Raw genomic sequence first — 17370 nt, 5'->3', positions numbered from 1 at the left:
CCTCAGTTTATGGGATTAACCCCCCCCCCACCCACATGCACACACACTCAGCGATAATAAGGACTGAGCAGCAGACAGAGTGCTCTTTGTTCAGTGTGCGTGTGTGAGCCATGACCCGAGTACCCCTGCCCCTCACCCTGAACTATACTGACCTAAAATCCCTCAGAATGTGCCATAGAAGCCCTCCCGTCAACAGGGATGTCAGAGGCGTTCAAACAATCTCTGCTGGAACAATATGCCGATGAGGCTGATCAGAGACCAGAGGTCGAGCAGAATGCTGCATCTCTTCTCCGTCTGAGCGCAAACTCCATTTCAGTGGAAAAGAAAGCCCAGTTTTTCAGGGTGAGCGTAACAGTGGACAGAGGTAACAGATAAGCAGGCCTAGATGATGATCCTTAATCCTTAAATCAAAGTGAGTGTGCACATACTCTTACGAGAAAAATCTGCACTTGACTGCAGACGCTTGAAGGGGGGGTGAGGACACAGATGTTTAGTGCCTTTGCAGAGCCATTGTTTAACACTGGGGGGCGGAGGGCGTGTGTGATGGGGGGGCTGGTCCTGTTGTTCGGCTGTATGTCACCCGAACATATGCCACACACATTCTGACACACTGTGATTTACAAGCCATATGGAAATCCAGCACTGTGCTGCATGATTGTGAATGTAAGCATAATTCAATGAAGCAATAAGCCACTTTTTCACAGCTTCGAGTGGCATGTTGATTTTATAAAGTGAAACCAAAGAAACCTGAATTTTAATAAAACTGACTTACTGTCAGTGAGAATTCCAACGCGACACTTTAGCAGTGAGAGAGTGCATCGCATGATGTAAAAAGCGAAACATTTAATATTTGACAACTGTTTTAGGATAAAAACATTCAGCAACAACAGTAAAATCGAGTGATGTAAACTACTTGACATTTTTTATGAAATTTCAACAATTTGATCAGAAAATATGACATTATTTATCCAAATCAAAACTGAATTTGATGTGACAAGAAACGTTTTGCATTTTTACATATTAGGCAACGAAAATAAGAGTGAATGTGTGCATATTTAAAAAAAATATATTATTTGCAAATCGTTTACTTCATAACTACAATAGAACTGGAACTTTTACCGTTCTTATTTCTTTTTCTCTATTTCCTTAAATCCCTTTAATAATTTAATTCCTTTATATAAACCAATAAGACCAACAACCCCCATCCACAAAAAAAAAAAGAAAAACAGAAAAAGGGTTGGTCCCCCCAAATACCTAAGACATGGTTACGGCCTTGCTGTGTTGTACACAAAATTGAACGGAACCTTAAGAGACAACTCTGTTAGCATATCAGTTAGGAAGCTGTCTATGTGCACAGTGAGACAGCTCAATAGGGTTTGGAACAGAACGTTTGTATCGATATGAATGTTTAACTTTACCTCTCGTACAGGTCGGCTCTCGCTCCTCCACAGGCCGTTGACGGTTTTGGTGGGGGCTATAGTGACCACAGGCGGGGTACTGGGTACGCTATGACCCCCAGGAGGCACTATAACTGGACCCATGGGGCCCCGCTTGGGTGTACTGACTGGGGAGCTGTGGTTAGTGGCCGGAGATGAGACAGGAGACGACTCGCTGCTGATGGAAGATCCTGCTGAACGACAGGAAACAGGAGAGAAACAGTTCATCAGTGATTTAGTAGTCAACTTCATGCCATACATAAGGGTATTGTCTCTTTAAATGTATAAAGAAAAGAATGAAAATCATGCTGTCTCTGTGTGAGATTGTAGCTTGTAAATAAAAGCAAACTGAAATTTTCAAACTGAATGATTGCATACACACACACACACACACACACACACACTGCACTAGCTTCTTACAAACACAACTCCACACTTTCTTGCAGTTTCTTTTTGACTAGTACGGTTTGAAGTGGAAAGAACACACACTATATAAATATAAATGTCTCATGGAGGAGTGGAGAGACAGACACACAGCCTACGGTGGACATTAGATGGAGACAGTGAACGGGGAGGAGTATTTATGAGGGAGGTCAGCTACGAGAGAGAATAAACAAAGAAATAGAAACAAAGAGGAGAGAGACGGTGTGGTTAGTCATGAAATCTTTATCCGCATGGACATTCAGCCAATCACAGGCCAGTGCTTGACCATAATTAACACACCACTCCTCTCAGTCCATCTTTCTCACAGTCTGTCCACTGTGAGCAGGGTCTAAAACGAACAATGTACAAAAACAAACAAAACAAAAACATCTGGAATGTCCTCATATTAAAGGAATAGTTCTGCTAAAACAAATATTACAATTTTGTCATTATTTACTCACTCTCAAAGATGATGTTAAGCAGAACACAGCTTTAGTCAAATTGCCATTGAATTTCACTGCATCTTTTTCCATTCAATCAATTAAAATGAATGGTGTCCCACGGAAGAAAGTGGTCTAACTTAATTTGGTAACACTTTATTTTACAGTGTCCTTGTTACACGTTACATGTAGTTACTGTAGTAATAACTATAAATTATGCATAATTACATGTAACTAACCCTAAACCAAACCCCAATCCTAACCCTAACCCTATAGTAAGTATATGTAGTTAATTATTATTACACAGTACTTAAACTCATTATTACTCTGTAAAACGGACAATAAAATGTAACCCTACATTTTGAGTCTTTTTAACTACTATGTACATACATTAAAATTAAGCATTGATACAAAGTACTTACTGTATAATAACTGCTACTGAGCTAAGGATGTAAGTGTGTTAAGGATGGGATAGGTTTTAATTACATACAGGTGCTTTAAATGTAAAACAACATGCATGTACACAATATGCTATGTATGGTGGAATGACAAAAAAGCGTCTTGAACCTTGAACAATAAGTAGTGTATACATTTTTGATGTAGTGCTTAAAGACACATAATATAAAGCGAGTCCAAGAAAGCCATATGGGTTTAGGAGCATTCATTTTGGGTGAACTATTCCTTTAATGTGAGGAATATTCCATATCTATCACAGGAAATATATAGATAGTGATATATAATGGTGACAGAATTTTCATTTTTGGTAAGCTTTAAGTCGTCAAGATGAAAACATGAGGAACAAAATCAAAATGTGTCTTCATAATAGCCATCTGAACTCACAGATTAATTTTTATATAAAAACAATGTCAAATATGGTTTAAAAATTATATATTGGTTCTGATATTGTCTTAAAAATAAGGATAATAATCTGAATAAGAACCACTTTTCAGTTATCTCAGCCATGCTCATTCAAATGTCAAGACATTCATGGCCAGGTGATGTCTGTAAAACAGGCCTGTCTTGGGAGAAGCCATTAGGAGCTGGTGTTCTCTGCAGAAAGCTTTTAAGAGAGACGCCACAAAGGTTTCTGTCAACAGCAAAGGAGGAGCAAAGGTGAGTGGAGGTGAGGAGACGCTTGCTGCAGTAATTACAGCTGCACACCATTAAACATGCATGCAGGCAGAGAGAGAGAGAGAGAGAGAGAGAGAGAGAGAGAGAGAGACAGAGAGAGAGAGTCCACAACAGCAATTAGCAGCTGAGTCCCAGTAAAGACCCGAGCGTCTCCTCCTGTCTTGTTCAGTCAATTAACATGCGCTGATTATTGCACGCGCACACACGCACACACACACACGCACACACACGCACACCTCTGTTCCAAAACCAGTATCCATTACTCATGCAGTATTCTCACTGAAAAAGGGCTGCAACTGATAATTTTGAAACAGGTTAAGAGGTTTTAACACCCACGCAATCTTATTCTTAAATGTCTATTAAACCTTTGACAAGTATTCAGATCTGCGCTGCCACTGAGCCAGAGAGAGCAGTTGCCATGTATAGGTGTGAAACAGCTTCACAAACAGTCTTTTCAACAACACCGCATCATTATTTATGTTACACTAATTCAAATTATCACAGTAGAAGTGTTATAAATGTTATTATAAATATAAATAACATTTTATGCCCCCATATCCTGCAATTTGCGACTTTGACTGGAGGACAGTATGTATATTAAAACATTAATGTTAAAATCACATGATTGAAATGACTGATAAGAGCAGAGTGCAAATGCTGCCATGCTGTTGAATGAAAGTACATTCATTATCGCAAAGATGGTTCTAGAAACCATTCCACCTGTTCCAGAAGTGGTCAAATGAGCCTAAGGATGAAGTGAGAGAATACATGCTTATATAAAGATGTTATGATGTTGAAAAGTGATGTATGAGCTGCCAATTTTTTTTTATATTTGAGTCCCTTCCTCCTGATAAACTGCAGCGGGAAATTAATTGGAATCGACTGAATGAAGTTGGAAAACCCTCAAAATCCACATAGCATTTACAAAGCGGCACATCAGAAAAGCAACGGCACTCACTTGTAATGTTTTTGCAGACATAAGTGTTCAAAGTGAAGTTGTAAATAGTGTAACTACCACAAAAACAACATTACTTACTGTAACAGTATTACCACCTTTTCAAAAATACAGCGGCATCAGCAGCATTTTGAAGCTTTAGTATTGCGTTTCTACTGTAGTACTGGTATACCGTGCAACCCTACAGGGTATTCATTCATTGTTTTTTTTTGAAGATCTTATTCGAGACAAAGCAACTAGTCCACATTGTCAATATTTCAACCCTAAACTGCAACTGAAGCTTTTGAGTGAGTGATTCGGAGCACTCTACGTAAACAGCAACCCATGAATTAAATGAAAAATTTGACCCACAACTGATTCCAAAACATTTAGCTTGAGAGGAATGGCGTGACACTCTAACAAGCAGAAATATATTTAGTAGTATTTAGCATTGAATTGAAACGTTAATTGTAATTGTATATGCGTAATTGTATAATCAATATATCACTGGCTTCATCTGCCATCTTGGATTGATTTGATGCATTATGGTAGCCTGGATGCCAGCCGAATTTAGCCCTGCCCACAACATTTGAATTCGGGAAATTCGGTCTGGAATGAATCCGTTGTGGAGCAACTAAGCCCGAACAAAAGCTGTTCGGACCAATGAAATTGTCAGGGTGGGTTTTATACGATGATGGACAGATGATAAACAGTAATGTAAGCATTCACGTCACCAATGAGCGCTTGGGTTGAATTCGTTCTAATCCTAAACGGAGAACTTGCACGTATGCATTCATTGGTCACTTTTTGCACTTAAATTGGCTTATTCTTACTGTTGACATTGAAAATGATGCATGTGTTTTTCTGAGGGATTACCGTTTTGACAGTTTCCACCTGGCCATTTAGTCATATTTGCTAATTATCTATAAATGTATTTGCCCTGATTTGATCCAATTCTTTTTTACAACACCGGCAAAAATCGTTTACACTCATCTTCTTCTTCTACTTCTTCCAGCGTGCATGCAGTTGAGTTCTGTTGACAACTAACGTTATGCGTCGCCCCGTTGCTCTGATTGGTTGAAGGTCTATCCAATTGAGGTCTTTCCTGGTTCGGTTTAAACACGCCCCATAATCACAGCCCAATGGAGCAGTATCAGACTAGAATTGAGTATGACGACGTCAGGCTAGCATTATGGTATTGCCTCCTCCACGATAGATGGATGCCATTCTGCCTGGAATTTTACCAAAATGAGGCATGAAATGAGGCAGCGAGGTTAAGTCAACTACCTTTTATAATGGCCTTCATGTCAGGGGTGTGATGTCTATGATACCTATACAAGCAGTGGAGGGACGCCTGTGGTCATCACTGATAAACTGCTCATCTGCTGCCGTTTCTCACTGTCTTCTCATTTGTTTCTCCCAATGTGACACACAGGACAGTGTGAATAATTCAGCAGGACTGCAGGCACATGTGCAGCGAAATCCATCCCACCCCACCACCCCCTTACAGATTTCTTCTCTTTTAGTCAATCTGGCACACGCTCATCCATCAAACATCATCATCCTCTCCTCCTCCTCTTTCTCCAGCACTTGTGAGTGCAGATCTGTCAGACACACATTCATATTTGATGTGTCTTTACAACATTAGCGCTAAACTACTGCACCAAATATCATCACAAGAGTGTGTTTGTGTGTGTGTAAGTGTATGTGTGTGAGAGACAGACATCAGGTCTCTCTCAAGTAGGTTTTATTGGTGCCTTTTCTTTCAACTGAAACACACACAGGCAGATGGGCCTCTTATTGAAACACACACCATCTGAGTCAAACTGGTGTGCTTTTATGAGATGCTAATGATATTCAAATGTATTCAGTGCAATGCGTCTGTGCAAGCTGCTCTCAAAGGAAGCCGTGCCCATATATGGCCGAGAGGTTCCAACACTTCCTGTCACGCTCTGAATGCCACCGAAATGAACAGATTTCACACTGCAGAGAGAGAGTGTGTGTCGGTGTGATTAATGTGCATCTATGCTCTCTGAGGGTTAGTCTATTAACCCACCTCTGCCTCACTCTGACCACACACACACGTACCGTTTCAGGCTGCATTAGAACAGCATCAGCAGTTAATTAAACAGCCCATTTCACACCTGGTGTGAGAGCAGAACTCAACACGCCTTAGTCCATATGCTACCCCATACACACACAAACACACGTGATTGTTTTGTGGTACGCTCACATGGTTCATTCCATGAAACAACAGATATCGTGACTGTTCTCCTGTAACACAAATTATTTTGAAAAATGTCTGTTTAGGTTTTTTTTTTTTTTTTCCCGGTTTAAACAATAAAATCAAAGGGGTCCAATGTTGTTCGGACCACACTGTTCTTCAAGATATCTTATTTTGTGTTACACAAAAGAAAGAAATGCATTTGTAACAACACGTAAATGATGACAAAAGAAGTTATTTGAACCCACTCCCACCAAAAAAAACTCAGAGAGCCTTTTCATTTGAATTAAACTAGCCTATTATCTATTCTTGTCACAATTGAATGAACTACATTTCAACTCAATATTTATCTTTCTTTGTCCACCATCTTCACTGGATGTTTTCATGGAGCCTGTAATATGCATTATAGGACTGCAGCTGCCCTATTCTCAGGCAATAGTCAAATGGATTGCCCTATCTGAAGCATACTTGTGATGCTTCTTACCTTTCGGGAACAGCCTCCACATCAAGAGCGCCCCTATGATGCCTTCTACCAGTTTGTGAGTGTGACTGCTTGTGTGTGTATGTGTATGCAGCCTGTTTCTCCAGATGGAGGGCTACAAAACACAGGGCAGCCCCTACCCCCCAGGGCCACGCCTGCCGCTCTTTCCTCTCAAGCAGAACTAGAGACTCACTCCTCCCCTATACTTCTGTATCTCTGTCTCTGCTGGATAAACGATGAGCCCTTTAATACCCAAGTCCACATTGAGCAGCTAATTAATCACACACACACACACACACACACACACACACACACACACACACACACACACACACACACACACACACACACACACACACACACACACACACACACACACACACACACACACACACACACACACACACACACACACACACACACACACACACACACACCACACCTGCTGTGAGAGATGCAGATTGGCTGTGCTACTACAGTATGCATACTGCTATTTTTTTTGCAAGCATAAACATTTGACATCAGGTTGAATCCGATTATCATCTCAGAAATAAACGATTATCTTGCATTTGTAATACAGTTTTGAGTAGTGGTTGACCGATATATCACCATTTTTTAAAGCTTTTCTAGATGGCACGTGTCGGCATCAGGACTTTTCTTTTGACGCTGCTGAGGACGCCAGCGCCCACAAAGCACTCACATTCTCAGTCTTCATTAGTTTACAGTTTCTGTTTAACAGTTCGGTCTTCTTTCTCATCTACTGTCAACATTCAGCAAATTAGGGCTGGGCAGTATGTCAAGTTTGTACAAAATATCAATATGTTTTTATAAACAATATAGGATGGGGCAATTATATCTTTGTGTATAGTCTTTGGTTCTATTCACTGTCCGGCATTGTCTTTACATTAGTGAAGCTGTTATGTTGCCTTCCTACATTGCTTTCTTTGTCCTTGTTTTAGTAAATGAATTAAAACTTCTGGAATTCTCTACTCCTCTTCCCTTGCCTGCCCTCTGACCTGCCTGCTTTAATACACTGCCGTTCAAACGTTTTTGATCGGTACGATTTTTAATGTTTTTAGAAGAAGTCTCTTATGATCCCCAAGGCTGCATTTATTTTATATAAAAAAACTGTAATATTTGTGAAATATTATTAAAATGTAAAATAACTGTTTTCTATTTGAATGTATTTTCAAATGTAATTTATTTCTGTGATGCAAAGCTGAATTTTCAGCATCATTACCCCAGTCTTCAGTGTCACATGATCCTTCAGAAACCATTCTAATATGATGATTTGCTGCTCAAGAAACATTTATGATTATTATCAATGTTGAAAACAGTTGTGTAAAACACTTTTTTTAAGATTCTTTGATGAATAGAAAGTTCAAAAGAAGAAGATTTTACTTTTTTTTTATTTGGGAAAAATACTAATTGGATTACAGAATGAAGTTTCCATCCAAAGTATATGTCTGTTTATTTTACAGATAAATTTTTTTTTAATTATATAATTATATTTTCAAATAATTTATTTTTAATTGAGTAAATATTAAGAAAAATAAAGAAAAAATAATAATTTCAGCAACTGTTATTCATGTGTTTTAGTCTGAGATGTATATGTATATTGGCTATCGGCCCCCCTGCTCTATAAATCAGATATCGACATCAGCCATCAAAAAAAAAAGTTGACCACAAATTTTTAATATTACAGTAGTAAAAAATGAATACACTAATAAATACATAAACACATACATACATAAATGCATAAATACAGACATAAATGTACAATGTAAAATATATTTAAAACAACAAATGCATTAAATGATTATTATTTTACTGAAAACATTAGTAAATTATTAAATAAATGAAATAAAATGTCAAATGTTTGTATACAACTCAGTTTTTTATTTGTTGATTCAATAAACTTGATTAATTGATTATTAAATAAACTTTATTTTCAGTTTTGGTTTCAACGTTCAAAAAATAAAGTAATAATAATTTCAGAGCAGTACTAATATGTTTATTTATTTAGGAATTTATTTACCATTTTTTTAGGTATTTATTTACCAAAATTTTTTTTTATTTCACATTCATTCACACTTATTTATTCATTCATTCATTATTTTCTCAGGTTTTGTCCTCGAAAGTATGATGGGCTTTTTAACAGAAAATCTCCATGCTCTTAACATGCTCCTGCCTCTAAAGTAACTGAAATAAATGAAAGTTTTGGGAAATTGTACATCAGCCTACACTGCCATCATTCCGATCACCCATCTAACTGGACCAGTCTGTAAGCTTCTGCAGCACCTACAGCTGTCTGGGCTGGAGACAAATGGGACAGACACTGAGCAGAGGCGTTTAGAGCTGTTTTTAACATTGCGAGTGACCTAATCATAGTGTGCATCAACTGTCTGTTTTTAAATGCCACCCACAGACGGGCCACAGAGACAGACATAATGAGAAAGAGAAACACAGGGCAGAGTTAACACAGGTGATAGAACACCGCTAGCTGAGGGCTAGTGCTGCTGCGTATCAGAATAACGTCTCAACACTGCAGCTTGTTCTGAGCAAGAACCACTCACATACTGTAAGAGACAATCTGATCAACACTTAAAGCGACCAACCAGAGTTTGTTTTTCATGTGATGCTTGGGGGCAAGTAAATGTGTCACTGGATATAACTCTGAGATTACATCTTTTTTTAATGATATCTTATTCAATCAAGTCTAAAGGCCTTTGCACACTGAGTCCGAAATTTTCGCATGCGTTTTTTCGTATTCGTGATCCGAAAAATTTGTCACGCACAGAGACCTTGCACACTGAGTCCGATGCGTATTAATGAATGCGTTAAGAAAAAAAACGCAAAACAATACAAAATGCCGTCTTCAAGTAGTGAGGATGATTTTTTTGTCCTCTCTCTTCTTAAAAAGAGAAAAAGAAAGAGGAAATCATGGGTCCATCATCCACTCCTGCGATCGCGTAGAGAGGAAGGAGAGTTCCACCTCCTTATTAAGGAGGTGCGGGATTATCCAGACCGATTCAAAGTTTACTTTAGAATGTCAGTGGCTCAGTTTGATGCTTTGCTAGCGATACTGGAGCCACATATTAAAAAGAAGACCACCAATTTCCGTGAATCAATTGATCCTAAACAGAGACTGGCAGTATGTCTAAGGGATCCGTGCGCAAACACACACACACACACGGATTACAGGGACTTAGTGCTATAATTATAGCTGTGATATAATAATAATAGTAGTATTTTTGATACAATAATATTTGTATATATAATTGTAGGTATCTGAGCACTGGCGATTCATTCACCACCATTGCCAGCAGTTTTAGGTTGGGCATTAGTACTGTAGCACTCTACCGTTTTTTTAAATGGGAAAAACGGATGCGAAAAACACAGAAAATCGAACCTGTTCCGAATTTTTTTTGACGGACAAAAGTTTTGCATGCGAATTTCGGACTCAGTGTGCAAAGGCCTTAAGGCCTAGTCCACACGTACATGGGTATTTTTTATAAACAGAGTTTTTCCTGTTGCGTCCACAAATGCAAAAACACAATGAAGCGCTGTCAAGAGCATGCCAAACCAACAGGTGGCAATATCACCCTAACTGTAAAGCCATGTTGGCCAATCAGAAGCCTGGAAAAAAGGTTATTGTCTGGCTCTAACGTAACAAGCCAAAATCTCCAGTTTCACTGTCCACACGACAACACTGCAACCAAAGTTTCAAAATATCTTCACCCTGGCAGGAGTTTTCAAAAAAGTTTGGTGTCAGTGACCGGATACTGCGGTTGCGTGTGGACGAACGGACGAACAGCCAAACCGCATATAAAAATCTGCGGTTTTGAAAATACCCGTGTTCGTGTGGACAGGGCCTAAGTAAAGGACTAATGTGTGGACTAAAGACCAACACGGTCACAATCCAAAAAACACACAGAACAAGAAATAGAGTGCAGAGATAGTTGGTATTATACAAAGTGGGACACAGGGGGGAAAAAAACTGACAGGCTTTGACTGAGGTCTGTTAAAATTCAGCATTACACACAACACCTTAGGGTACATCACATTAACGTACAGAGAGGTTGTGTTCACAACTGGAGACATTCTTCACAGCAAGGTGCTGGAGCCATCCAGCCCAAAGTGTTACCTCCCTGGAGTGCTCTTCCTGGGTCTGCTGGAGAGCACTCACACTAAGGGACATGCAGAGGACAGGAAACATGTGGTATATCACAGATTCTGTCAGACTGTTAAAGACTGCTTCCCTGCTGAGACACTGTCTACAAACACAGCCGTGCACCACGTGTGTACCTTCCTCAAGCTACATACACAAACACCATCCGTTTGTGCACCAACATACACAATTAACACATCTGTAGAAAGCGCCACTCTCTGTGGGCACACTACTTCTATAAACTTCCTTAAACAGACAAGACAAATATTCTCAAAGACAGCAGGTTAAGGTGGAGGTCTCAGCAGACAGCATTTATAACCTGTGATCGTCACCACTAAAACCAATCCAACAAATGGCAAACTTAGGAGATCCCATTTCAATGAGAAACAACTGTGATTGTAAACTCATCTCTTCAAGTGGTAGTGGTGGTTGGGGGGATGGTTGCGGTGTCTTATATCTCTTTGATCATGTTATTTTTATCTTTTTAATTTTGTTCTTTAACTTTATGGACAAAAAACTACTTTATGTTAAACTCAAGTTGAACACGAAATACAAAACTGTTAAATTAATATTATAACAGTGGTTTATCAATCCTGTTCCTTGAGCCCCCCTCAAGGGAAAGAAATGCACATTTTTTAACATCTCTATTGTCTGACACCCATTTCATGTCTTATGCTGCCTTCACATGTTATCGGAAATTTATTTAATAATTTTTTTTTATTTTTTAAATGTATTTAAAATTTAATAATTCTCACTTTAGAAGTCGTGATTACGAGCTTGTTGCATTCAAGCGCTTTGTTGTCGGAATGAACAGGAATCATGGAGGACACCATGTTTATTCTTGCCTATTTATTGGGAAAATCTTATTAAAACCAAAATTATATGTAGTGGCACTAGGCATGTGCCGGTATCAAATTTTCATGTTGCGATTACTTGCTCAAGCTTTTATAATGGTATACGGTATTATCACGATATTGAAATACGTTGCAAAAAAAGTGTTGTCATACTATAACAGGTTTAATAATTTTCTTATAACAAAAATAACCAAATATTTAAATACAATAAAGCAATACAGAAAAATGTATAAAGTAAACAAATATTTAAAACAGATGCAAAAGAATTATAATGAACAATAGGTAACACTTTACAATAAGGTCTCACTAGTTAATGCATTAACATTAACAAAGAGCGAATAGCTACATTTTTACAGTTATTATTCTTTGATAATGTTAGTTAAAGAAAGCAACTGTTAGTAAGTGTTAGCTCAGGTCCATTAAATAATACAGTTACAACTTTTGATTTTAATAATGTGTTTAACTAAGATTAATACATGCTTTAGAAGTATTTTTCATAGTCAGTTTGTTAACTAATGAATTAACTAATGTTAAATAATGGAGCCTTATTGTAAAGTGTGTGACTGAACAACAAAGAATCAGAACATATTCAAACAATATCTAGGGCATGTAATTTAGCCCAGAAATATAAAATGTTTAAGTTTGAAAATGAATAGCCTTAAGTATTTAAGTATTAATTATTTGGTTATGTGATGAGCAGTGAATACAGAAATCTGAATGGCTGTGTGTTTAGTAGCGAGTGTTTTGTTTTCAAGGGTTACTGGGGAAACAGCCGTATTTCTGCTGTTCCATCAGCGCCATCTGCTGTCAGAGAGTGAACGTGTATTTTCATTCAGCGTGTCTCCTTCACTCGTTCCGCCATGCGCTGCTCATGCACGTTAGGTTTGTTTACATCAGTGCGCATTCTTCTTTGACGTGTTGCTAATTTAAAATGGTTAATGGGTAAAGTATTCTTAAAATGCATTCTAAAAATCGGAATAATTCGTAATAAATAATTATTCACGGTATTTTGAAGTGCCCACAATAACAATATCATGCATGTTCATTATTGTGATATATCGTATTACCGTATACCGGCACATGTCTAAGTGGCACATGCACTGACAACCATATAAACATTCACGATGCTATCCAGCATGCTAACATCATGACACGCAATAGATGTTTTAAAAACAAACTGTTATTTAATTATGTTTCAGCATACACATACATCGCTACAGGTAATGAACACAATCTAGCTAACATTTATAATAGGGATGCACCGATATGAAAATTTTGGCCTATACCGATAACCAATATATTGGCCGATAAATCAAAATCCAAATTTTTATAAATTTGATAAATAAGAGCCTGATTGCAAAAACAGAAAGCTCACCATTAATGTCCCAAGCAACATAAATCAAACATATAGAATACAGTAGACTAAATTGAACCAGTGTAAGATTCCTTAACTTTTCAAATGAATTTTACACTCCCATGGCCAACTGTCTATATCAAAAAAATCTATTGACTTACAAAATAAATAAAATAATGCTTAAATAATGCAAACAAGTCATTGGAAAACATTACTTATATAAAGAATCAAAATGCATGTGGAATAGCCTATGCATACACAATAATGAAATTATTTTAATTAAACTAAACTGTAGATGAAAAAATACAAGAAAAATAAAAGAGCTAGTTATTATCAATAAATGTATCAATGTTTTGAAAAAGAAACATCTAAAATTAATAGTACCTACTGTTTCAAATAACAGCACTGAGATGTGCGCTGATGCTGAAGAGCTGAATGACTATCAGTAAACAGAACCGCTTTGTTAGCGGGTTAATTAACTCAAATAAATGTATCCTAAATTAGATTGATCAGACATTTATACAACATAAAGATTATATCTGCACAAAATGACACAAATGCACAAGTGAACTTGAACTAAGTTATGTAGTGGATGCGCTCTTCAACTTCACAAAGCTCTTCCCATGACAAAGTGCTGTACAGCAACTAAACCCAAAGATTTCACAACTTTTTAACACAATAGTGTTCTGTTATGTATATGACATTCCCAATCAACGTTATTAATGTTGTGCATTGCTTTTTAAGTTGCATGTGTTGAAGCGAAAGATTTTTACTATCATGTTAATTAACTTAACCAAACGCAACTTATATCAGATAAATCAGATACAGTATGTATCAAGGTTATTTTCGTAAACGAAAACTGAAACTAAGACTAAAACTATTGGTCAAAAAACATTTTCGTGAACTGAAATAAAATTAAAAAATCATAATAAATGAAAAACTAAAACTAAACAAAACTAACAACTCTTACTGAAAAACTAACTGAAATAAAATAATAATTAGCAAAAATAAATATTAGTTTTCGTATTTAATAAGCTCTCTTTACTGTGGCGGAAAATCTGCCCTGTGGCGGTTGGCGGAGTGTCTTTATATGCCGCTACTGCGCGTGAAGTGAGCTGAGGAGATTAACCGCTGTCCTTTTGACGCGACGCGTGCAGTGAACACATCGCTAGTCCTGTTCAATGGCTGTTCACAAATAATGCTTTCGTGGCAGTGAAATGGGAAATGACCAGGGCTGGACTGGGGCTAAAATTCGGCCCTGGCAAATCCAGCCCATCCGGCCCATGAGTTCTTCTTGAATGTTTTAACTGGGGTTAGGGCCTTAAATTGGAGTAAATAAATAAATCTAGGACAGGGACAACTAATGATGGATATTATCGAATTTACTGCAAATGCAGATAACAAACGTAATATTGCACTTTTGTCACACAGAAATGCACTTGACAGTAAACCACTGATTTTGAGCTAGGATACATTAAAGTGAATTTACTGCTTTTAAAATCTGTCATCATTTACTCACTCTCATGTCGTTCCAAACCTGTATGACTTTCTCTCTTCCGTGAAACATAAAAGAAGATATTTTGAAGAATGTTGGCAACCAAACCATAGGCTATACCACTGAATAGCCTATTGTATGGACAAAAAAAGACTCAAATGATTTTCTTTTATGTTAACAGACAGAAATTCATTGAGGTTTGGAATGACATTAGGGTGAGTAAACGTTCACATGTTTTGGTTGAACTACCCCTTTAAAAACAATAAAAAATGTTCGAGAGTTAACACCTAATTTATGTAACACACTGATATGATATCTATCTTTCATGAGGTTCTCATTGAAATAACATTTTGTTAAATGTCATTAGATCTATAAAAAAGTTCATAAAACATTTACAGAGAAAAAAGCTTTGTCCTTAAAGGGATAGTTCACCCAAAAATGAAAATTGTGTCATCATTTACTCACCCTTAAGTTGTTCCAAACCTGTATGCGTTTCTTTGTTCTTCTGAACACAAAAGAAGATATTTTGAAGAATGTTTGTAACAAAGCAGATAGAGCAACTATTGACTACCATAGTATTTTTTTTCCCTACTATGGTAGTCAATAGTTGCTCTATCTGCTTGGTGACAAACATTCTTCAAAATATCTTCTTTTGTGTTCAGCAGAACAAAGAAACTCATACAGGTTTGGAACAACTTGAGGGTGAGTAAATGATGACATAATTTTCATTTTTGGGTGAACTATCCCTTTAATGCATGTGATCCAGGCTTTAAAGCTGTTTTGTTGAATTATAATTTAATTACCCTACACTCTAAAAAAAAAAAGGTTCTATATGGCACCAAAAATGGTTCTTGGCTCGTAATGATAGGGGAACCTTTTTTAGTGCCAATTTTGGTGCTTCAGAGGTTCTTCAGTGGTTCTTCAGAGGTGCTATATAGCACCTTAGTCAAAGAACCGGTGAAGAACTTCTGAAGAACCACTGAAGCACCAAAATTGGTGCTATGTAGCACTAAAAAAGGTTCCCCTATGATTACAAACCAAGAACCATTTTTGGTGCCATATAGAACCTTTTTTTTAGAGTGTAATGACATTTTAACTGAGTTTAACTGTAGGTCAGTTTCATTTAACTGTATGGGCATGGTAGTCACAGGTAAAATCATGCTCCTCATTACCATAGGTATATGGTTTCGAAAATAAATAAATAAATAATAATAAACTATTGAATTTGGTTGTGCTAGAGTGATGTATTTACATGGTCGCGGCTGTTTTCAGCTGATTCACCACAGAACCTTTAATGTTCCCATATCACACGATTGTATAAAACAACATTCGGAGTCAAAGTGCCGGTTCATCACTTCATAGAGCAGCAGAAACGCAGCGCACGTTCGTCGGCGGCAGCGCTGTTGCGCGGATATTCGCCTTTTGCAGTTTCATGCGCCCACATTTTTAAACAGCGCCTAATATGGACACAGTCTATGGAGGAGGGAAGGTCTCTCTCGCTTTGGCCTGTCAATTCAGAAGACAAACCAATGGGCCGCTGTCCCTGCATGATGGGCCAGTCCGTGGCAAAAAATTTAATAAATAAATAACCTTGTATCGGCCCCAAAGTGCGTCGGCCCACCGGGAAAATGCCCGGTATGCCAGATTACCAGTCCAGCCCTGGAAATGACACAAGGTAATGAGATGCACGTTGAACTTGAGTTCACTGCTTTTAGAGTGCCGTTACATACACGACGAGAGACGCAGGTGCAACAGAAACTATAGGAGCAAGTGCTACTGTGTGTTTGAGATTTCATGTTCACATAATATTGACAGGCTCAAAGGTGTTATCATTGTTTTCACAAATCATTTACCACTAATAATATTATTATCCGTGTGGAGACATTTCCCCACAAAGTAGGGAATACCAGGACACACACACACACACACACACACACACACACACACACACACACACACACACACACACACACACACACACACACACACACACACACACACACACACACACACACACACACAAACACACATCATATACACTTCATTATTTAATCACACTGTCTTCACAACAGTTTGTGTTGGCTGTAGTCAGATGACTTTAGCTGTGGTCACACTGCTAGCCTACATTGTACTACTGAAGAAATTATCTTTAAATAAATAAGCTTTTAATTGTTTAATAATATTTCATCTTTAATATGAATGAGTTTGTCTGGAATTTATAATTTTTACTTTCATATTTTTACGTTGCATTTATTTAGTTCTTTGCTCAATCTCAGACCATTTTTTGTCGTATAGGTCATAGTTTGACTCAAGCTTTTTTGCTTAAAGGTAAAGACCCAACTTTATGCATGTTTTGTAAGATTCCCCTCTCCGTTAACATATTTTGTTGGACTGTTCTGGGTTAAAACAAGAATGCTCTTTTATCAA

At 37.6% G+C, this 17370-nt stretch overlaps 1 protein-coding gene across 2 annotated transcripts in view; it reads right to left on the bottom strand.

Moving 5' to 3' along the window:
• gse1b (Gse1 coiled-coil protein b) overlaps positions 1-17370 on the bottom strand; it is a 290780-nt gene that overhangs the window by 24022 nt on the left and 249388 nt on the right. Inside the window, exon 4 of one of the 2 annotated variants that reach the window (XM_079824802.1) lies at positions 1419-1630. In XM_079824802.1, coding sequence (XP_079680928.1) covers positions 1419-1630 — 212 coding nt within the window. The remainder of the gene's footprint in view (positions 1-1418; positions 1631-17370) is intronic. The other variant, XM_079824803.1, reaches the window with a different exon arrangement.

The sequence above is a fragment of the Gobio gobio genome, assembly GCF_949357685.1.
Source record: "Gobio gobio genome assembly, chromosome: 9".
Taxonomy (NCBI): Eukaryota; Metazoa; Chordata; class Actinopteri; order Cypriniformes; family Gobionidae; genus Gobio; species Gobio gobio.
This window is presented reverse-complemented; position numbering and strand designations above follow the sequence as displayed.